Source organism: Hoplias malabaricus, chromosome 1 (genome assembly GCF_029633855.1).
Source record: "Hoplias malabaricus isolate fHopMal1 chromosome 1, fHopMal1.hap1, whole genome shotgun sequence".
Lineage (NCBI taxonomy): Eukaryota > Metazoa > Chordata > Actinopteri > Characiformes > Erythrinidae > Hoplias > Hoplias malabaricus.
Window position 1 is genome coordinate 8,271,253 of NC_089800.1, and position 23,487 is coordinate 8,294,739.

General features: G+C 38.4%; 1 protein-coding gene across 2 annotated transcripts; it reads left to right on the top strand.

The window, feature by feature from the left end:
• Positions 1–1,245: 1,245 nt before the first annotated feature.
• Positions 1,246–23,269, top strand: abcb4 (ATP-binding cassette, sub-family B (MDR/TAP), member 4). 2 transcript variants are annotated; one of them, XM_066645639.1, is made up of 28 exons: positions 1,246–1,380; positions 2,046–2,179; positions 2,697–2,760; positions 3,169–3,328; positions 3,476–3,524; positions 3,747–3,938; positions 4,253–4,424; positions 4,624–4,748; positions 5,034–5,205; positions 5,452–5,565; positions 6,552–6,662; positions 6,790–6,915; positions 7,031–7,234; positions 7,438–7,608; positions 8,504–8,665; positions 10,171–10,338; positions 10,460–10,606; positions 10,702–10,806; positions 11,717–11,794; positions 12,364–12,447; positions 13,529–13,732; positions 13,841–13,941; positions 14,070–14,210; positions 16,739–16,895; positions 17,320–17,517; positions 19,652–19,858; positions 21,468–21,614; positions 21,886–23,269. In XM_066645639.1, exons 2-28 carry the CDS (start codon positions 2,118–2,120, stop codon positions 22,087–22,089), a joined length of 3,825 nt encoding a protein of 1,274 aa, XP_066501736.1. In that variant the 5' UTR covers positions 1,246–1,380; positions 2,046–2,117; the 3' UTR covers positions 22,090–23,269. The 2 variants fall into 2 exon arrangements, with proteins under 2 accessions (XP_066501736.1, XP_066501746.1); XM_066645649.1 differs by lacking the exon at positions 1,246–1,380 and adding an exon at positions 1,542–1,717.
• The last annotated feature ends 218 nt before the right edge of the window (positions 23,270–23,487 follow it).

The window sequence follows — 23,487 nt, forward strand, 5'->3', positions numbered from 1 at the left end:
TATAATTATGTGGCTGATTGGTGTAAATGTATGTTTTATAACTACATACACATATTGGAAATATTAAAAAAAAACTGTGTTTACATAAAAGAAAGAGGATCAACAATTGATTGTATGAACAGTATTAGGCTACATTTGTGTTACATTAGGAGGCAATGGAATATTACCCTCAGGTATTTAGAAAGTATGTTTCAGCTTAATTTTACCACAAAAGAAGTCAAAAGTCTACGTTTAACCTCTTTGCTGAGTAAAAATGATCATTTTGGATGAATAAAAAATGATCAAGATCAAGAGCTGGTCGTAGATCAGAATTTTTTAATATTAATATTTGGGGCTTGATGAATAAGGGACCATGTCTTATCAGTTCCTTAAGTCATATTTAGTCATATTATCAAAGGCATAAAGTGATACCAGATCAGTATTTCTTTCTCTGATATGTTTGTGTCCGAAGACCCGTATCGTAAAATAATAATTAATTCATTCATTTCTAACTGTGACCATTTCCTTTAGACCCACCGCAACCCTGAACTGTATAAGCAGTTACAGACAATAAATGAAAACGCTTATCCGGCTCAGGGTTCTGGTGGGTCAGGAGCCTACCCAGAATCACTGGGTGCCAAGGTAGGAACACACCCTTTGGCACCAGTCCTTTATAGGGTGACAAACACTCACACATTCACACCCATGGACAGTTTGGAGTCGCCAAAACACCTATCAACATGTGTCTTTGGACCATGGGAGGAAACCGGATCACCTGGAGGAAACCCACATAGACACAGGGAGAACACAACAAACTCCTTACAAAGAGTCACATAGAGTGGGGGTCGAAGCCACAACCCCACTACCTGTATAGTAATGATAATAATATTTGAGTAATCTGTATTTCTACGAACTGAAAAAGAGCAGAGGAAGGGTTACAGAGTTTTTCTGGCATCTTTCCCACATTGACAGACACACACACATGTTTAAGTGCATTGTGAGGACATTCCTTTTGGCTTCATTCAGTTGACTTACATCAGCCTTAACCACTATGCGTAGTCCTTAAACTTAACCCCGACTCGAACTGTCTAAAGTCAAATATGTAGCACTTATTCACGTTAAATATTATGATGTAGGTCTCCAAAATAATGACAATTTGCCACAAAAAGTCAACAACCTGGACAACACACACACAGAGTAATAAACGAGCAGGAGGCGGCAGAGGATGAGTGTAAAGCAGCTGTAAATGATGTAATGGCGGGTAATAAAAAATTCGCCGGTTATAAACACTGCTGCTAACCGCTAACCCTCCCACTGCACTGCGCGAGACACACCGAGTGCAGCAGCGCGCCCAGGAGGACACGCGCCTGGAGAAGGACAGAGGCGCGAGCTCCATTCAAGGTAACTGCGAAACGGGTTCACTGTAACGGCTAACGGACATAAACACCAGCCTACACCTGTGTTCGGCAACGGAACAAGATTTAGATTTTTTTGGTTACTGAAAATACTAGGTTTACACTGTGTTTGGATACGGAACAATAAGTTTAAGATATTAGTTTGTTTTTATACTCTAAAAATAATAAACTAAGGTTTACACTTTGGTATCTTAATAAAATTTGTTGGTAATTGACAAAATACTATAATTTATAACCTGGATACTGGAATATGAGGGTTACAGTTTTCTGAAAAATAAGGTTTGATTTGGTACCTGAATAAAATATTAAGGACTGTGTGTTGGGTAAGTTAACTACATTTAACCTTTGGCAGTACCTCAGTTACAGAATATCTGTTTGGTTAATAAATACAACGAAACACCGTTTAAAATGCAGTGACCTCAACGTTTGTAATTTAAACTGAATTAAAAATGCCCAAAGTTACAAAAATGTTTAATAAAAACCACATGTGATTTTAGAGTCTGCATTTCATTTCTTGTGTTTGTGAAGGCAATGCTAAGCTACATATAAAACGAAGCCCTCAGAATAAATAAATAAAATAAAACGGGACATTTGAAAATTTAAACTGGTGTAACGCAATGGCTTTCAATGAAAATCCTTCTATAATTCCAGCAACAACATCCAGAGCTGTCCTTGGACGGAGAAACCAGCCTCAAGCTAACAACACTCCAGAAACAAGTCAAAATGGGCAAAAAATACGACTTTAAAGCGGAATCAAGGAAAGGTGACCAGAATGGGGAAGTAAGGTAGGTTAAAGTAGGCCTTATGTTTTTTTTCAACACTGAATTATTTTACATTTGTTTTGTCTGTATCATTTTTCTATGAGTCACACTTTCACAAAATGTCTGAAGTAAATATTAAATCTTTGATTGGACTGTCAGTATTTAAAGGAGCAATAAGTCTTTTTTTGCCATCAAGTAGCAAACCCCTCGTGTTTAACGAGCTGATTTCTGTAGTTACAAAATGATTGCATATAAATATTAATGCAAAATTATATTCGAATTTTATGTTGACCCCCAAAATAACCAAAAAAATAGATAAAAAATGTTAACATTGCTTTCTATAAAATTCAACTCTCATGGCTCAACCTGGTCCCTGAATGAACCAATTTATGCCCTAAGAAATAGTTAACCCATACAGGAAGAGCAGTGTTTAAAATAGATTTAGCCCAGAATCTCAGATACATACAGACTTCTAAATGTCAGTAAATGTCTTGTTTAAAACTATCAGATTGCCCAGTTTTATTGTGATATTTTTCTACAGCAGTAAAAAAGAAAGAAAAGAAGAAAAGGCTGCTAAGGTGGAAATGGTGGGACCAATAGAAATAGTGAGTGGAAGCATTTTTACTGTTTTCTTCTTTCCCAGATGTATGCTTCTTAAATGTGATTATTTTTTACATTACATTGAATAAAATATTACATGTAATTTATTGTTTTAATTAAAGTTATAAACATGATTTTTTTAATATGAATAGTCAAATACTTATAGACTTTTGAGTTAAAAAAAAATGTTAGTCTTTAGCTACACATTAAATTTAATGTGTAGCTAATTTTCATCAGTAAAATAATTTTTAAATGTTTACAATTTTTTTGTATTTTTGGTCTAAATAGAAAATGTCATTTTATAAATCTGATACGGTCTATTTTCAAACCTCTTATGGATGCTAACAAAATAAACATACGTTCCATGAGTGACAACTGTCACGTGTGTTTTCTGAATCATATTTTTCTATTAGTTCCGATATGCAGATGGTGTTGACATTCTTCTCATGGTGGTCGGGACAATCATGTCTATGGCCAATGGGGCAGTACTTCCTGCAATGGTAATTGTGTTTGGAGAAATGACAGACAGCTTTATGAAGGACGCTGCATTAGGGCATCTGGGGAACAACACTAGTGAGTCTAAAGCAAAAAAGTCTAGTTGTGCTATTGCTGTGTGGTAGCATTGATTTGAGAATGAATACAAATACACAAGTCTTTAAACATTGATTAAAATGAGCAGATCTTTGCTCAATAAACACATCCCTGTTTTCCGTACTCTAGATATCACTGATTTGCTTTCCAATAGTACACTCGGAGAGGAGATGACCAGGTAAGAGGTTTTGGTTTGTGAATTATGAAATTTGATTTTTATAGCAATGTTGTTTCTCCTCTATAGGACCTTAAGTATTTTACCAAATTACCCTATTAAAATTAAACTTTTTGTTGTTTTCTCAAACCTGTAGTAACAGGACATAAGAAAACTGCATTTTTAATGTGGTCATTTTTGAGGTATTTTCTCCCCTCTGTTCTCCTGTTTTTTTTTTAATTTTAGACATGCCATTTACTACAGCATAATGGGAGGTATAGTCCTTTTTGCAGCCTACATGCAGGTGGCCTTCTGGACACTGGCTGCAGGGCGACAGGTGAAGAGGCTGAGAAAGATGTTCTTCCATGCCATCATCAGGCAGGACATTGGCTGGTTTGACATGAATGAGACCGGACAACTCAACACACGTCTCACTGAGTAAGACAGGGCCTTACATTGAGTAAGCTACTGGGTAGGCTCCGGATCCACCGCGACCCTGAACAGGACGAAGTGGTTACAGAAATTTGACTGCTAAATAAAAAATGTCATTACATGCCAGTTATTAATAAAATATTTGAAAATCTGTAATTATCTTACAGTTAAAATAAAGTTGCATACTTTTTTGGAAAAAAAAAAATTCAGATATTTATATATGTTACTGATGGTGATGGCCTTACTTCTGATACATCATTAGCCTAAAAAGTTGTACCCGCTGGCCCCTGCTGGACTTAAACTGTTTTTTATTTCTTTAGTGATATCTACAAGATAAATGAAGGCATCGGAGATAAGCTGGGCATGTGTATACAGTTTCTTACTACCTTTTTCACTGGCTTCATCATCGGCTTCATCAAAGGCTGGAAACTCACTCTTGTCATCCTTTCTATAAGCCCCCTGCTTGGCATCTCAGCTGGAATTATCGCCAAGGTAACAATCAGTGGAAATATTGATGGGAAAATGCATGGATGTGTTAGTGTAAAATCAAGTTTTTTATGGCAATCAGACAGGGGGACAACACAGACAACAAAACAGTATGAAGAATGTAAAGAGAGTTTTTCATACAATTTGCTTATCATTAAAACATTACCCTAGAATTATGGTCAATAAACACTTGCTTGGTTTTCAGGTGATGACATCATTCACCACAAAGGAGCAAACTGCGTATGCAAAGGCCGGAGCTGTGGCTGAGGAAGTGCTGTCCGCCATCAGGACTGTCTTTGCCTTTGGTGGACAGAAAAAGGAGCTTAAAAGGTGTGATGTCTATGTGTGTTAATTATCTGAAGACTATTAATAGTATAATAGGCTTGGAATAATAGGCCAACATACATTGCCTATGTAGCAGGGTTAATTTACACCTGGTAACATCTACACATTCCTCACGTCTTACAAATAGTTTGCAATGCTGGAGAATCAAGTAATAGTTTGAGGTACATGTCAAAACTAAATATCTGTCTGAAGTCAGTGCACTTGTGCATCCTTACTGATCCTCAGTCAGTGTTCTCTTGAAATTTACTTGACCATCCCTCTTCACTTCAGGTATCATAAAAACCTTGAGAATGCCAAGAACGTGGGTATAAGGAAAGCAATCACAGTGAACATTGCTGTGGGTTTTACGTACTTCATGATCTACATGTCCTATGCACTGGCCTTCTGGTACGGCAGCACGCTCATTCTGGATGCAGAATACACACCTGGAAACCTGCTGACTGTGAGTGCATGGCTCGATGAGTCGTGGAGTAGGGCTACATTACTAGAGAATGAAAAATATACTGTGGAATAAAAAATATTTGTGTCAGAGTTGATCAGTGTAGCTACATTATAGATTTGATTTTGGGGAAAACAAAAGTAGTTCCATCAAATTTTATTGTGGGATATAAATATTTTTGTGGGATATAATATCACTGACTAGACTTATCTTTGCATTGTCACAGCAATTAATTTCACACTTATTCAGGTTTTCTTTGCTGTTGTAATTGGAGCGTTTGGCATTGGCCAGACCTCTCCAAATATCCAAGCATTCTCCAGCGCACGAGGGGCTGCCCACAAAGTTTTCAGCATCATTGATCATGTGAGTGACCTTCTGCTTTTTCGTATTGAAACATACTGTAATCTGTCTACTGTTCCTCCTACAAACAAGATGACCTCAGTGCTAGTTTTCTCACTTCAACCTGTTTGACCACTGAATTATGGATGACATAGAGATATTACAGCAGTTTTGCAAAGATACTGCAATACAAGGCCAGTCACCAGTGGTTGTGTAACGATGGGAAAGGACAAATACTGAATCCTTGACCGAACCAATATACGTGTGAAAGTTAAACAAGCGTATAAATCATGGAGGGTGTATTAAAGAAACGCAGCGCAAGAGATTTACAAACCACTGCTCAGGCAAAACTGATGAAAACATCCCAACATCTTCCTCTTTGTTTTATCATGTTGAAGTTTAAAGCAAAACTGCATATTAGTGAAACATGTACAACAGAAACCAGTAGAAACAAAACAGTTCAAATTAATAACTGCCTTTCCAGGTTTAAATTTATATAAAGACAAAGCAAAATATTTAGGGGTCACTAAACCCATCTTGTTGCACAGTGATCCCCAGAGAACTGCTAGACTGCTAAACTTCCTTCTCCTTCCCCAAGGAAAGAACCTTAAAAGAATAGGTTAGGGTGTGGAATTAGTGTGCGCACACACTCACACACACACACACACACACACATTTCCCCGAATCTGCCTTTATTTAGTTCCCCGTTGTAACAAATATTCTACAAACAGGGAGTGGACATTGTCTTTGAGGTACGCATCCAGTCCAATCTAAATAAATCAAAGCATGTCTACAGAACTTCCTGCCTTTGTTTTGTCACAACGTGAACGTAGCCTGGATTTCCTGCTGAGTTCTGAACAACCATTGGTCAGAACAGGGCTCCAATAAATGTGTTTGTGAACCATAAAATGTTTTGTTAAGTATTTGTTCCGGAGTAAAACCATACTCTTGTTTTTGTTTTAATTTTCTGATTTTTCAAAATATCAAATGCCTATGTAATTTGTTTACAGCAACCAAGCATCGATAGTTTCTCAGATCAAGGCTTCAAACCTGACGTAGTTAAAGGAAACATTGAGTTCCAAAACATTCACTTCAGCTACCCTTCTCGGCAGGATGTGAAGGTACAGTAGCCATCTTCCAACAAATAAAAATGGACATAAAGTCTTGACTTATCATTTAAAGGAACCAACCAATGTGGATTATTTTAATTTTGTGTGTGTGTGTGTGTGTGTATGTGTGTGTGTGTAGGTCCTCAATGGTATGAATCTGAAAATCAGAAGTGGACAGACCATTGCTCTGGTGGGTAGCAGCGGATGTGGCAAAAGTACAACAGTTCAACTACTCCAGCGCTTCTATGATCCCCAAGAAGGAACAGTACGTAGAGCGAGAGACAGAGAAAGGGGTGTTTAAGAAATAAGGAACAATTTTATCATTGTTTATTCTGTCCTAATTCTGTCCTCATCTCAACCCTCCCTCTCTTATACTGTAGGTGAGTATAGACAGTCATGACATTCGCAGTATGAATGTGCGCTGTCTGAGGGAGCTGATTGGTGTGGTTAGTCAGGAACCAATACTTTTCGCCACCACCATCTCTGAGAACATTCGTTATGGCCGGGAGGACGTCACGCAAGAGGAGATCGAGCAAGCTGCACGAGAAGCCAACGCCTATGATTTCATCATGAAACTCCCTGATGTAAGAATTCCCTCAAACGCAGTGTATACACTGACGAATGGACAGAGTGAGAACAAAACAAGAGAGGAAATGCATATGTTTAGATCCTGTCTTTGGTCAAAACATGTTTGAAAGTCATTAGCCAGTAATGTGCAGGATTTACCTAACTCCAGCATCCTTTTTTGCAGTATAACTTGAGTGCTTTAATCAAGTATCTCTTTCAGAAATTTGAGACCCTCGTGGGAGACAGAGGAACTCAGATGAGTGGAGGTCAGAAACAGCGAATTGCCATCGCACGGGCACTCGTGCGCAATCCCAAAATCCTCCTGTTGGATGAAGCTACATCTGCTCTGGACACTGAGAGTGAGGCAATTGTACAGGCAGCCCTGGATAAGGTAAAAAGGACCAAAGTAAAGGTCACTGGAAAGTTTAAAGGCTGCTATGATGCACCCATGAAAAGTTTGCCAAATCCTCTCTGCCAAAGCCAAACAGCTTATTCTGCCATTGACTCGTTTGGTGTTTGGTGGACTGGATGATTGAAGTTTGAAGAACCAAGACATATTGGCAATTTAACAATTTATTAATTTAACAAACAGAAGCCTCGGTAGGCTGTGGAAGAACCATGCACAGCCACAACAGCCTGGCACCTCCTCCTCATGCTGGTCACCAGCCTGGTCTCACACTGCTGTGGGATGGCATCCCATTCTTCAACCAGCATTTGTCACAAGTCAGCCAACGTGGTTGTGTTGGTCTATCTGGCACGAACAGCACGTCCAAGCTGATCCCAAAAGTGTTCAATGGGGTTGGGGTCAGGACACTGGCAGGCCATTCCATCCTCTCCACTCCCTAATTCTGCGTTGTCATCTTGGAGGATAGAGTTCGGTCCCAGACTGTGGAGATATAGAATTGCCACTGATTGCAGAATTTCATCTCGATATCTCTCTGCATTGAGACCGCCTCCAATGATGACAAGCCTTGCTTTTCCAGTGAGGGAGATGCCGCCCCACACCATCACACAAAATAAGCTGTTTGGCAATGGCAGAGAGGATTTGGCAAAGTTTTCATGGGCGCAAACCACAGCTATATTGCTCATCCCACAAATGTTCCTTACAAATATGGCACCATTTAAAAGGGAAATTAACAAGCTTTCCAACGGTATAAGATTTATTGCCAAGAAGCATCCATCAAATGTTTTTAAGGTTAATAAAGTTATTACAATTTTGCAAAGCTCTAATAAAAGAAGGAATATGACCATGGTTTTGACAATCTTTTTGTGCTTTTTTGATTTAGGTGAGACTTGGCAGGACGACGATTGTAGTGGCTCATCGTTTGTCCACCATTCGCAATGCAGATGTTATCGCTGGATTCCAGGATGGAAGAATAGTTGAGCTGGGTACCCATGAAGTTTTGATGGGGATTAAAGGAGTTTATCACTCTCTTGTTACTATGCAGGTGACATTTACAAAACTTACAATTGGTGGAAGTTCTGTGTGTGTGTGTGTGTGTGTGTGTGTGTGTCGTGAGGTGGGGGGTTATGTGTCAACAAACTGAAATTCCAAAAGGATCACAGAGTTCACTTTTTATTATTTCTTACATTCTTACATTTTACAGTCTACTACTTAGAGTCACTCGGTTTATATGCGGTAGAAATCTCATTTACAAAAGTTACAAAAGTGTGTGAATTGTAAATAATAAATTTAAACCTGACCTGTACATTATGCTCCATTTCCACAATTTAACACACTTTGAGTCTTAATGAAATGTCTGATCAAAATACGACAAGGATCAACCAACACAAAAACAAAGTAACTCACTCACCCATACTCCATCAGTCTCAAATGGCAAAATCTTGTAGGATAAGATGTTACAATTTTATTATTCATTCATTATCTGTAAGCGCTTATCCAGTTCAGGGTCGCGGTGGGTCCAGAGCCTACCTGGAATCATTGGGTGCAAGGCGGGAATACACCCTGGAAGGGGCCCCAGTCCTTCACAGGGCAACACACACTCACACATTCATTCACACACTCACACCTACGGCCACTTTTGAGTCGCCAATCCACCTACCAATGTGTGTTTTTGGACTGTGGGAGGAAACCGGAGCACCCGGAGGAAACCCACTCTGACACGGGGAGAACACACCAAACTATGGAGAGAGAGATTAGTCTTAAAATACTCAAATGCGTAAATGTTAATCCACAGAATATGTTAAGTCACAAATATGTTTCACTGTTCACAAATGAACACATCCCACTCTGTGTCTCACAGTCTGCAGTTTGTACAAATACAGTTACATTCATAAATGCATGTTTTTGGTTTTCAAAGATATATGACAATTTTATGCAAATATTTGTAAAGTCGAAGTCTCGAATTTTAAATGTGTTTGTAAACTGTAGAATCTTTGTTTGTGGATCAAGTCACTCTCGTGTTTTTCGTGACGTGCATTTGTTCATTTCCTCTCGCGGATTTTTTGGATTTTGACATTTTCCTTTCGCATTTCACCCGATCCAAATACAAATGCAGCCTGATCCACAAATGTAGCCAGCAGGCGAACAAGACAGTCACCCGGAATGGGGCTCGAACCCACAACCTCCAGGTCCCTGGAGCTGTGTGACAGTGACATTCCATTTTATTATAAATATTATATTAAATGAGAACATTATATGTTTTTCAGTTAGATGGCAATAATGATTTTTAAAGTAGGCTTTATCCTTTCAGAAGTTTTGTTGTTCAGTTTAGTTGAAATAAATGATTAATTTAATATTTATATAATATTTGTCTTTAATTACTTTGAACATTTTTATTATTTTCATTTTGATGGTAACAAAGTTACCATTGTTTGGCTTTGTTAAATAATACAATTCATACATAACTAATTGGAACTGAGCTTTGTAGACTTGCATACATTCATAGTGGGTGTATACATCACTGACATAAAACATGCTTTGACCCCTCAGACATTTAACAGCACTCAGGCAGTGGAGACGAGTGCAGAAGACGTAGGGGTGGATGAGAAGAGCCCTTCTGTTAACTCTATGACAGAGCAAACTCTCTTCAGACAAAAATCCATGAGCTTTATTGGCTCTGAGAAAGATAAGCAGGATGGAAAGGAAGACAAACCAAAAGTAAAACACACACATTCATGAACATATTTCATTATGTCCTCTTATTTTCTGTCTTTGTTTTGGTTAAAGTAAAGACATATTGTAAGAGTGTCTTGCTTATTTTTCATGTCCCTCTGTGTAGGAGGAAAAAGTTCCAGAGGTTTCATTCTTCAAAGTGCTGAGTCTGAACAAGACTGAATGGCCCTACATTGTAGTGGGGGTCTTCTGTGCCATCATCAATGGTGGCATGCAGCCTGCTTTTGCCGTCATCTTCTCCAAAATGGTTGCTGTAGGTCATGTGCAAAGAAAAATAAAAAGGCAAGACATAATTTGGATTGACTAGAATGTTAATGGGCTTCATAATCTGTTTTCCTTTCTTCTCAGGTGTTTGCTAATGAGGATAAGAACTTTGTAAGAGAGAGGGCGAATTTCTTCTCTTTGATGTTTGCAGTCATTGGGGCCGTATCCTTCATTGCACTCTTCTTACAGGTGCGGTAGTGTGACTGACCATCAAATAAATATAGATCACACCAGCATTAAAACACATGCCTAGGGTTTATTACTTCATTTCACTTATTTAAGTCCTAGAGGACACATTTGAAGAGGTTCTTTTTGTTTAACTAACCTTTTACTTTATTATTAAAGCGTGATCAATTACTTAACTTAATGGCAACATTGGAACGTAAACATTCAATCTTATTTCGCTATTAGCCCCTTTCACATTTATGCTGTTTTTGAAAGGTAGCTGCACATATTCACTAGTGATGGTGATTGTTTCATACATGGTTTGCTATGTAAACAAATTGTATCCATCACTGACTTAAATCTAATTTAATAGTTAGAGAAGCGGGCTTGGGAATGGAAGGTTGCCAGTACGATCCAAACGACTGGCCAGAAATGGGTGGGTTGGGGGTCTGAAGTGCCTTTGGGCAAGGCACCTAATCCCCTAAGGGAGTCATGAATTGATAATACACCATGTTTGAAGACGTTTACCTCCAAATTTACCACTGTATTGGTTTGTTTTCAATTCTGCTCTTTGCAAGATGAGCAAACTACTGTACAGTGTCTGCCATTGGGTGCATTAACTATTGGTAGTTAATGCATAGATGGCTGACTGACAACCAGCATTACTAACTACATTTAACATTGTTTTTATTACTTGTTTAAAGAAATAAGTATTGAGAAAGTCTGTTGGTCTTTAAAATATATATATGTCTACCCCCAAATTATAGATAAAATCTAGTATCCAGATCAGCAGAGATTAACCTTGTGGTCTCATAGTAAAGCTTGCAAAAATAAGGCAATAGCACAAAAATATTTGTGACTTTAAGTATCAGCTTACTGATATATTTTTACTTTTATAATACGTTATATTACTGTTATATTATTCTTCTTTCAGGGTTACTGTTTTGGTAAAGCTGGAGAGATTCTGACCATGAAGTTGAGATACAGAGCTTTTAAAGCCATGATGAGACAGGTGAGACTACACAGTTCCTCTTCTTCCCTGTGTGCTCTGTAAAATGACTTTAATGCCTGCATGTCTGTGTCAGATAATACGGGTCCTATTGAGAACAGTTTTTTTTTTTTTTTTCAGGCCCAGAAGCAATAGTAGTTTTTAGTGTTTAAAATTTACCATAAATTTGGGGCGGCACCGTGGTGCAGCAGGTAGTGTCGCAGTTACACAGCTTCTGGGGCCTGGAGGTTGTGGGTTCAAGTCCCACTCCGGGTGACTGTGTGTTCTCCCCGTGTCTGCATGGGTTTCCTCCCATGGTCTAAAAACACACATTCGTAGGTGGATTGGCGACTCAAAAGTGTCCATAGGTGTGAGTGAGTGTGTGTTGCCCTGTGAAGATCTGGCGCCCCCTCCAAGGTGTGTTCCCGCCTTGCGCCCAATGATTCCTGGTAGGCTCTGGACCCACTCTGACCCTGAACTGGATAAGCGATTACAGACAATAAATGAATTTACCATAAATTTGAGTTTAATGCCTAATGTAGAGTCCACATTGGGTAGGGGGTTGTTAAATGAGTTCTTTTACTATGTTTCAGGACCTTGGCTGGTATGATGATCCTAAAAACAGTGTGGGCGCTCTGACCACAAGGCTGGCCACCGACACTGCACAAGTGCAGGGTGTAAGTAAATTTTATCATATATATATATATATATATATATATAGTGCTAGTAAATAAACCTACACTGTCACCATGAGTTGCGAGTCCTAATTAGCATATGATACACCAATCACTTCCAACCACAAATAGTGAAAAAAATATATTATGGGTGCCGTACAAGTATAAACAAAATTCAAAAACAGAAACAATGAAAACAATCTCCCTCAAGCTCTTAAAATATATGCAGTTTTCTCCAGAAAGAAACAATGTCCAGTAATGTCCTTAGTCCACAAGAGTCTTTATATGAAGTGAATTAGATCAACCTCACCAGTTTTTTGATGGAGTGGTTTGGATGATGAAGACTGATGAGATGATAGGCGGTTGTAAAGCTGTAGTTGTCCAGGTCTAAATATTAAACGTCCCACTTTCCTTTAGGAATCCTTCTTTCAAACAGTTCTCAATACTCAGGGTACCGATTGGTAGTCACCAAAACACAATAGAGAGTAGACACACTTAGTGTAATCTACTCCTCATAGTCCTTAAACCACCCTTACATCACTATAAACATTCCCCAAACCTCTTATTTCTTACTATAATCACAAATATTGAGCCTGAAAACACAGTTTTCCCAATTCAGAACTTCATAACACAAAAGAGTTTGTTTGTCTGCTGCTTGACTCTCAGCTTTCTATCTCACTTCAGTTATTTAGTTAAGCGTTCTAATGACAGATGATGAAACCTGGCTTATGTCTGTATGATTAAACATTTCCTCTTCCTCAGGCTTTCTGACCATGTCCAGGTTGGTTAAGTACTTAAATATTTTATGAGATTCCATCACTTCAGCTTCTTCCAAGAATGAGGCCAAATGGTTTTACAATACACAAAATATATATTTTACTGATTTTCTACTTTATTCTGAGTATTGTGAATAAGTTCAAATGTCTTCAATCTTACTCCTACTTGGCTTAAGAAATTGAAAAGTATGTTTTGATCTCTCTCTCTAGCAGGGTTTCTGTTTTATATTTTCCAGTGTAATAAATGATATATTTCAATTCAATATTATAATAATCCTAATAATATTCTGTGGATGTTCTTTGGACAGGCAACAGGGCTGAGATTGGCCACCTTGGCTCAGAATGTGGCCAACCTGGGTACTGCCATTATCATCTCATTTGTATATGGCTGGCAGCTCACCCTCCTTATACTTTCCATTGTGCCAGTCATGGCTGTCGCTGGGGCGATCCAGATGAAGATGTTAGGAGGCCATGCCAAGAAAGACAAGACAGAATTAGAACAGGCTGGAAAGGTGCCGTATTTAATCTGTATTGCACCGCTTTTGGTTTAATCATCACAAAATATTAACAGTTACGGTAGGCTTCCTACAGACCTCATATCATTCTTCTCTTGCCCACAGATTGCCACAGAAGCCATTGAAAATATACGCACTGTCGTGTCACTGACCAGAGAAAGCAAGTTTGAGATCCTGTACCAGCAGAACCTGGTTGTGCCTTATAAGTATGTTGTTTGTCTATTTGAGTAACATAAAGAACTGAGGAAGAAAATGTGTTAGAAGGTACTATATATAAAATGTCATATGATCAATATCCAGTAAACCTTTTGGTTGTTGCATGTCTTTTTTTCAGAAACGCAAAGAAGAAGGCTCATATTTTTGGCTTGACATTCTCTTTTTCACAAGCCATGATCTATTTTGCCTATGCTGGCTGCTTCAAATTTGGCTCATGGCTCATCGAAAAGGGAGAGATGGATTTCGAGGCTGTTTTTCTGTGAGTGAATAAATGCATGATAACCATTATCGTTAAAAGTAAATTCACAGTTTTATATTTTCATTGGAATAAGAACTCTTAAGGTGCACTGCTCAAGAGTAACAAACACAGGTCACCAGTTAGAGGTTGTTTTCTGAGGAGAAGAATAAACTTTTAATGGATTAGTGAGTGGACTTTCTGCTTTTTGTCAGAAACTGTTGAAGAATCAGAGTTGTTACATGGTGTGGAAGACCAACTACTCAGATTTAGTACAGTGTAACTCCTAGTGACCAGATGGAGACAGGTGGATATATGGAAATATGTGGGTTGCCAAGATTGAAATATTTTTTGGTGGAGCTAGGTCCACCTCGTGATATTAAAAAGTGCAGTGAAAGATTTTACGTACTGCTTCTGGAATGCGTGATAGTAGGAATAGGATAAGGGGTCAAAGGCTGCTGGTTCCCATGGTAACATGTTAATGATTAGGGGGAAAAAGAAAAGCATGCCACAGGTTAAACTGTCCAAAGAGGACACTAGGGGAATATAACTACTGACTGATACCTTCAGTAGATTAAAAACTACCAGAGAAGTTACAGTATTATTGCTTAAAACGTAACGTTTCATTAAGTGTAATGATGGCTCATTATTGGTACATGACTAGCTATTAATTGTCTTAATATAAGAGAATACAATGTGTTTTCATACAAGAAAGTGAATCTTGGAAAATCTTTTACTGGTCTTTGCTCTGCCCTCGTTATATAACATTTGTGGAGGTGTTAAAGAGTGTGTTCATGTGTTGTTAAAAAAGGAACTGATCTGGTCATTCCTTTTAAGAGTGCTGTTGTACATGAAAATTACAACCCCCATTTCCACCCATTGTGGAGACTGAGAAATTGTATTGTCTTTTGAAAAATATATGCATATTTTTTGCAACAAAATTCCAACAAAGTTTTGATGGGCTCATTACTAGGGTGACCAGACGTCCTCTTTTCGCCGAACATGTCCTCTTTTGGGACCTAAAAAATGCGTCTGGCTGGGATTTCTAAATCTCCAAAACTGTCCGAGGTTTCGCCATCCACATCATCTTCCTGACCCAATTCATACAATAAGCCCTAATCCCTTTTTTGAAGTGTGCACTTCGATGACATTGTTGTAGGTGAGGGGCGCGCCGGAATCAAGTGTTCAAGGGGTTGGAGCTCAGAGCAGAAACGGGACACACTTCGCCGTGTGCATCACTTTCAGCTGAGCTCCGCTCCACATCAGTGTTTTACTGGAGCCTCGAACAGAAATGTGTCGAAAGTTGTAAAAGGTTATTTATCATAGTCTCTTCTTCGTATTTGGAAGCGTTTGTGTCACACACCTTTCACTTCTGCTCTATATTTTACAAAATTGAAAGTCATCACTTCTGTCATGACACAAATACACGGACACACCTGATCGTTACTGACTTTCGGACGAGTTAATCAAGTTACATCTGCGCAGTTTTTCTGTTTAACATTAACTTTAGATGAAAACAAGCCAACTCTCTGAATCATTAAAATCAGAACGGGGAGAGACTGAATTATAGCTCTCACATACAGCACGTTTTATCAGTCAGATCTTATAAAATATGAAATACAAGTATTTTTACATAAATGTCTGGACCCCAGTGATGCTCTGATCATTTATCAACTCTGTATTAATTCTGGGTGATAAAATGTGGTGCTTGCTTTTAGTAACGTTTAAAAAACAGTTAAAATGTAAAAACTCATCCGTTTCTGTCATGATCAGGAGTTTTCTGGTGTAAAAAAGTCGCTTTAACACAGTTCTATTCTATGAACTGTTTTTTCTGTTCTATGAACAAAAAATAACAGGTTTCACTGATAATAAACTGTCAAGAAATGAGAAAAATATTATTTTGTTGTTTTTGCTTAAGGCCAAATGTTGAATGGAAAGGAATCTGTCCAAAAAACATTTGTTATTTATCTTGTTAAAGAGTATCTATCATTATCTATCATTTGTGCTGCCAACCTGCCCCATGTGTCCTCTTTTTTGGAAACTCAAATATGGTCACCTTATCTATTACCCAAAGCTTATCATCGATATCGAGCAAAAATGAATCACGAAACAAATTGATATCGATTTATCGCCCAGCACTAGTTCATAATTCAACTACTGTATTAAATGCCTGAGAAATTTGGACTGATTTAGTGTATTGCTTACTGTAATAGAAATTTAATGCCTTCCCAGAAAAATATGTCTGGATGGCAGCATGTTGCTTCAAATCTTTGCATCTGTGAGCTTTAACTTTCATGTATGGATGCAGTGATTTAACTGGGTTTTTGGAATTTGTTGGCATCAGAACGGCATCATAAGAGTAACATCATTTATAACATTGATTTTGTACAATTTTCAATTAAATATATGATTTAAATGGTTTGCTTATCTCCACATTCTGTTTTTATTTACATTTTGCACAGCTTTTGCCAACTTTGAGTAACATCAAAAGCAAAACAGATATTTTATTTTCTTTCTGCTTCTGTATTGACCATGCTTTTATTTTGTAATAGTGTAATCTCAGCTGTAATGTATGGAGCCATGGCAGTGGGAGAAGCCAACTCCTTTACGCCAAACTATGCCAAGGCCAAGATATCTGCCTCTCACGTCCTAATGCTCATCAACCGAGTCCCAGACATCGACAATGACTCAGAGGAGGGAGAGAAGCCGGTACAAAGCATTTATTTTCTTTCAAACTCGCACAAACATTGTATGAAACATGACACTCCTGACAATGCAGCTCTCAAGCTGATGTTTTTTTAACAGCACTCAAGGCTCAGCTCTCTTCATAAAAATCAATATTTGCCCGAGGCCTCTTCGTATTACGTCACTGTATCTATCTGTCCTCTCTTTCCACAAGGCTCCATGCTGTGGCCATTTCAGATCAAATAATTTTGAAAATGTTTTCAATTGAATATGACTCTTTGGCAGAGAGGTCTAATATTTAACACATTCAAGAACAATTGTGTTTACATCATTTTCAACACAGAATCAATTATGAATGTCTGTGTACATATATAATATTTATGTATACACATCTGCACATACCTGGGTTGTAATGTTTCTTTTTCTGTCATCAATGCTTTGTGTGTAGAGCCACTTTGATGGTAATGTGCACTTCAAAGAGGTGCACTTTAGATACCCATCGAGGCCGGACGTGCCTGTGCTGCAGGGCTTGAGGCTCCGCGTGAAGAAGGGTCAGACTCTCGCCCTGGTGGGTAGCAGCGGCTGTGGCAAGAGCACCACAATCCAGCTGTTGGAGAGATTCTACGACCCACTGCAGGGCACAGTGGTAAGTCGAGCTGAAATATATTGAGGTGAAATGCAGCTTTTTGTTATAATTATTGTTCTATTTTTTAAAAAGGAAACTTTTACCCAGATACAACAAAAGCTGCCATTTTTAAAGCACCCGGATGATCTGAAAAATAATCAGTATGATATTTCTTGTATAAAAAAGTCAGGTTTATCATGTTATATCATATCATATGTTATAGATCTCACGTTGTATTTACATAATTGTTTACTCATTCAAACCCCTCAAGACTCAAAGGAGAAATTATGAAAAATAAATCACTGCTTTAGCACATTAATTTGGGGACAGACATTGTGAAATAAGACCACCTAGTTAATCATTTGTGGTCTGCTTAAGTTAGAAAACATGGGATAAACAACTCTTTCTGTATTTGTGTTGCTTCTTGCATCGAATGCAGAGAATTATGAACATCCAGCCTTCTCATCTGAGTCTCTCCAGTCACAGTGCTAGACCCATGTTAATGTGAAAGCACACATTGAAGCAATTAAACACATTAAATGAAGCAATCAAGCTAAAAAAATAAGCACTGAGAAATAAGTCCTTATTAAAAATGGGAACAAAGCAGAGGCTACATTTCAGAGCTTCTGCTCTTTGCTCCTCGCTCCTGTGCTGCACTGAGCTGTGGCTCATTATCATTTAAAGGAACAGGTGCCAAAAGCAGCCATTCTGAACAGTGCTGTTTAGGGAGAGGGGAAAACGCTGCTGTGATGTTTTATCCTTGTGGTATTTGGACCAAAGCATGTCACAGCTGCATGTATTGCACAGCTTATTAATTGTACTATAAGGCCTTAAGATGAATTAATATATCATCACTGTCCAATCAAAATCATGGAAGAAGGTTTATTTACAACGGAACTCAATGTAAAAAGATTTGTAAAATGCTTTGGAGCATTTCTATTGGTCCATTCACCATGAACGTTTCGTACAATGGGAAGAACAGTTGTGCTCACATGATGTAGTAAACTAAAGATGAAGATCACAAAAATGAAGATAATATATTACATGTATAAATAAGTCCTCTATGTTTCTCAGCAGGTTTCTTTGTCTAAAATATTTACCTCATTTAAAGGAAAACTATGTAATTTTTTTACCTTAAAATTACAGCTTCAAAATCATTGTGGCGATCCACTGATTTGTAATAAGGTGAATTGAGTCTCTGTCTTTGTCACTCTGGGCTCAGCACTGCAGAAATGGCACTATGTAACTTCTGTAGAAGGGTAGGAAACCACCTCCACTCCTTCCACCTTCCCATTGATTTTAGTACAGTGCTCAAAATATGTAAATTACACTATGGGGAGCCCAAGGAACGAACTAAAAAAAAAGAAAAAGAAAAAAAAGATTTTATAGTGTTCTTTTAAACCATCAGCAAGTCATTTATTGCTAACATCCAGCTGTGTCACTCAGGGCTAACTCAGTGGTCTAATTCTTTGAGGTCTTATTTAAGAAATACTCACATTATCCTCTTCTCATTGTCTTGTATATAACACACACACCCATTTGATTATGCATCATAAAGCTAATGTATTATCAACATTAACAGACTCTCTCACGCTCACATGGAGAAGTTAATGAGTAAGCCTAGAGTAGTAGTTTGGATACAGCAGACAGGTGACAAAGATGGGATCTTATTACCACTGTCAAGGTTGCTGATAAGATACATTTACAGTACACATACATACACGCATCAGATGTGAGGATAACCCTTGCCTTTATGGTGTTTGATCTTTAAAAATGGGACCCAATATGAAAACGTACCTTCAGCAACTCTTGAACAAAAAGACAATAAATGGACCCTATAAAATACTGTTTGTTGTAACCCACTAGACGTCTGCTGATCCAACAGTTAAAATGACAAACTGAACCATAAACCAGTATGTTATAGCCAGAACTATGTAGCATAGTAAAGTGTAATGTATAGCGCCTCATGGTGGCCAAGAATTGTAGTGCAGTCATTTTTAACTGAAACAGGTTTGTGTTGGAGAGCAACATATGGTACCTTTAACAGTAGGTTTTAAAATACTTTTTTGGGCTATGAATCATATAAGCTACACCATGCAGACCCCAAACTGGATTTTAACTCAGATTAAATCATTTCATTTATTTCAATTGGCAGATGCTTGATGATAATGATGCCAAGCAGCTGAACATCCACTGGCTGCGCTCTCAGATTGGCATCGTGTCCCAGGAGCCTGTGCTCTTCGACTGCAGCCTGGCTGAAAACATTGCATACGGAGACAACAGCAGGCAGGTCACGCAAGAAGAGATTGAAGGGGCTGCCAGGGCTGCTAACATACACTCATTCATCGAGAGATTGCCTCAGGTACATCTTTTAACTCCTGGTTACTTTCTACGCTCAGAAAACATGCTCTTTTTTGGGTGAACTCTGATGCTCTGATCTCCTACAATGTGGATAATAAAATTAATCAGATGTACTTCAAAATTGTAAGAATCTGTACTGTAAAAAGCATTTCCTCTTTTTGGGTACATTTATTTACACTCCACTGCATTTTAGAGTTAAAGATCATACTTATTACACCACACATTCACAAAATTTTGCCCCTAAATACAGATTGTCAAATCATAGCTAAGCAAGGCACATGTAAGACTGTGTGTATGTTTAAAAAATAATATAGACAAAGTTTACAGAAAGGGCTCCATGTGGCACAGCTGTCTTAGCGCTGGCCTCGGTATGATGTTAATTTATGGAGAGAAAGATTAGTCTCAAAATACTTTACAAATGCGTAAATGTTAATCCACAAATTAAACACAAGTCACAGATATGTTTCACTGTTCACAAATGAACACATCACACTCTGTGTCTCACAGTCTGCATTTTGTACAAATACAGTTACATTTATAAATACATGTTTTTGGTTTTCATAGATATATCATACGTTTATGTGAAAAATATTAAACACGTTTGTTTAAATTTACATTGCAAATATTTGTAAAGTTTCGAATTTAAAACGTATATGTAAAATGTAGAATCTGCGTTTTTGGATCTAGTCACTCTAGATCTGCATTTGTTCATTTTCTCTCACAAGTTTTTGGAATTTGAGACTTTCCTCGCATTTCACCCGATCCAAATACAAATGCACAAACCCTGATTCACAAATGTGGCCAGCAGGCGAACAACCTACCGCTAGGTGGCACTTTTGTTTTAGGACGTGTGGGGCCAACTTAAATGAAAATGTATTTGCATTTGCAAGTTCGAACAAAATGCCGCATAAGCCGCTGAATTCAGCTTCAAATCACAGACAGTTAGGAGCGGGTGATCACTGGGTAACACTTCTAAAGGTGCCCTAAATCTAACGACGTTAATGTCCAGCGGAACTTTCATAATTTCGCGGCAGACTAGGGTTGTCAAGTAAAATACGTTAAAATCATCCTGTATTTGGACTAAAAGCCATGTTGCATATTGGACTGATATGTTTCTTAATTTTGAGATTGGATTGTTTAAACGGGTGATTTGTTTCAGACAGTTGCTCTCCCTCAGCCGGAGGGAGGGGCAGATACTACACGGATCCGTAACAGAATATGCGCTTCTCATTGGTCATCACTTTTATTAAGCCAATCAGCAGCCAGAATTAGCTGTCTATCATTTACTGCGGCAACCAATGGAGTCACAGTCCCGCCTACAGGGGGTTGTTTTGAGACACGTTTGAGACGCCGGTCCACCTACCAACATGTGTTTTTGGACCGTGGGAGGAAACAGGAGCACCTGGAAGAAACCTATGCAGACACAGGGAGAACACACAACTCCTCACCCGGAGCGGGGCTTGTGACTGAGACACTACCCGCAGCGCCATCATGCCACACTTTGTCAGAAATATTAAGTATAACAAATAAATAAATAGGGAGGTTTGAATATGAAGAAACATTAATGTCTTCTTTGACATACCCAGTATGTGATGTCTGTTGGTTTACAGAAATATGGGACTCAGGCTGGTGATAAAGGCACTCAGCTCTCAGGTGGACAGAAGCAGCGTATTGCCATAGCGAGGGCCATCCTCCGCAACCCCAAACTACTGCTGCTGGATGAGGCCACGTCGGCCCTGGATACAGAGAGTGAAAAGGTAAAGGGTCAGACATTTATTCAAGCAGTTCTCTTCTATATTACACATGTTGCTATGCATTATCTGACCTGTAGTGTAGCTATCAATAACATGACTGTTAAAATAATAAAAAAAAACAGTAAGATAACTATATAAACTATAGAAATTATTGTTAAACATGGTAGCTCACATGAACCATGGATGTAAAAATGTAAACAGCACACAGGAATGAGTGTCATGAGCATCCTGTGAATTACTGATCACCCTTCTGTCTCTCCCTGTGTGCGAATAGATAGTGCAGGAGGCATTGGATAAGGCTCGTGAGGGTCGTACCTGCATCATTGTGGCTCACCGTCTGTCCACCATCCAGAACGCAGACACCATCGCAGTGTTTCAGAACGGTGTGGTGGTGGAGCAGGGAACACACCAGCAGCTCCTTAACCAGCAGGGGACGTACTACACACTGGTCAATTCACAAATGGGTTACAATAAATAGCCCAGGAGTTCAACTGGAGCTTACAAAAAGACACCCACACAGAAGATGAGGGAGAGGTAGAGTTCGTTTCTGGAAGGAGCAGGTTTGAATCTACTGTTAGAAGTAAGCGTAGTTCTCTGGTTTTAGAGAGGATGACTGGGTTTAACCATGTTCCTTTTTCTTTTATAATATCAACACCATAGTATTGATATCAAAGATTTGACTAGATGAGAGCGGTAGGGGGAAAACACGCACATTTTTGGGTATATGTAGTTGTGTAAACACGAAGTCCCTGGTTTTGGCAGAAAGATGATAAGCGCAAGACCAAAGGTGAATTTCTTTTAAGGAGCTCATCTTGCTGCTCTAGAATTATCTCTGGTTCTTTCTGTACTGTAAGCATATTTAACCATTTCACAGACACGACATAACCACTTCAACAGATAAGACAGTCGTACACATAACATTTTTACAGTTACAGTTTAAAGAGAATGTCCGATTACACCAGCGGCAGGTATAGATTAAACGGTGAGCCAAACAGGACATAATGAAAATGATCAGCCACATCTTTGCATAGTGTATTTTTTATTTTTTTATATAAATGAACAAATATACAAAGCACTTGCCTCATAGAAACACATGTATACTAATGAGGCCTTAAAGTGAACGTCTACAATTGTGGGGAAACTGCATATTTTAAGGTGGAACTGTATGTCTGAAGGAAAATAACGACTGTATCTTTTTAGTGTCTAAAGTGTAACTGTCGGTAATGCAGTTAGCTGTCTCCCGAGTTTGAAGACAATTGGCACTTTAAGTGATCCAAAACAGCAAAAATACACCAGGGTTACCCACCTATGCAACAGGAATATAGCAACATCCTCTTCTCAGGTTCATGCTTTTCAGTGTTTGGAGTCTCTCAGTTGTCTAAAACCAACTGCCAGATGCCGTTTGTCAGTCACGAGCAGAGAGAAAGCCCAGCACACCAGACCGAGACACTTTGGTTATTGTTTTTTACTAATTTACAGACACTGGGGCTTCGTAAACACATTAGACCAGTTTTGAGTGCACAAACAGAGCACAAACAGAGAGCTGCAAATGGTGAAGAAGCGTCCTCAGTATTTTATAAAAATAATTTTTTTTTTCTTAAATTACAATCATGAACTATGCCTTTAAAACAATGCCTAAAAAAGTAAACAAAAATGAGAACGTTTCTCATCATGCTTTTTTTTGTAAATCAGATACTTGTTTATTAATAACACTTAAGCACTTATTTATAAAATTAACACAAGCACTTAACAGCTTTACATTGTGTTCTGTTGTAGAGAAGTTTTTTACCGTCTACCTGCGCTTGGGGAATAAACTTTTCATTATTATTTGCCAAAATGACTGCATTTTTTTATGCAACAGACTTTAATATCTGAT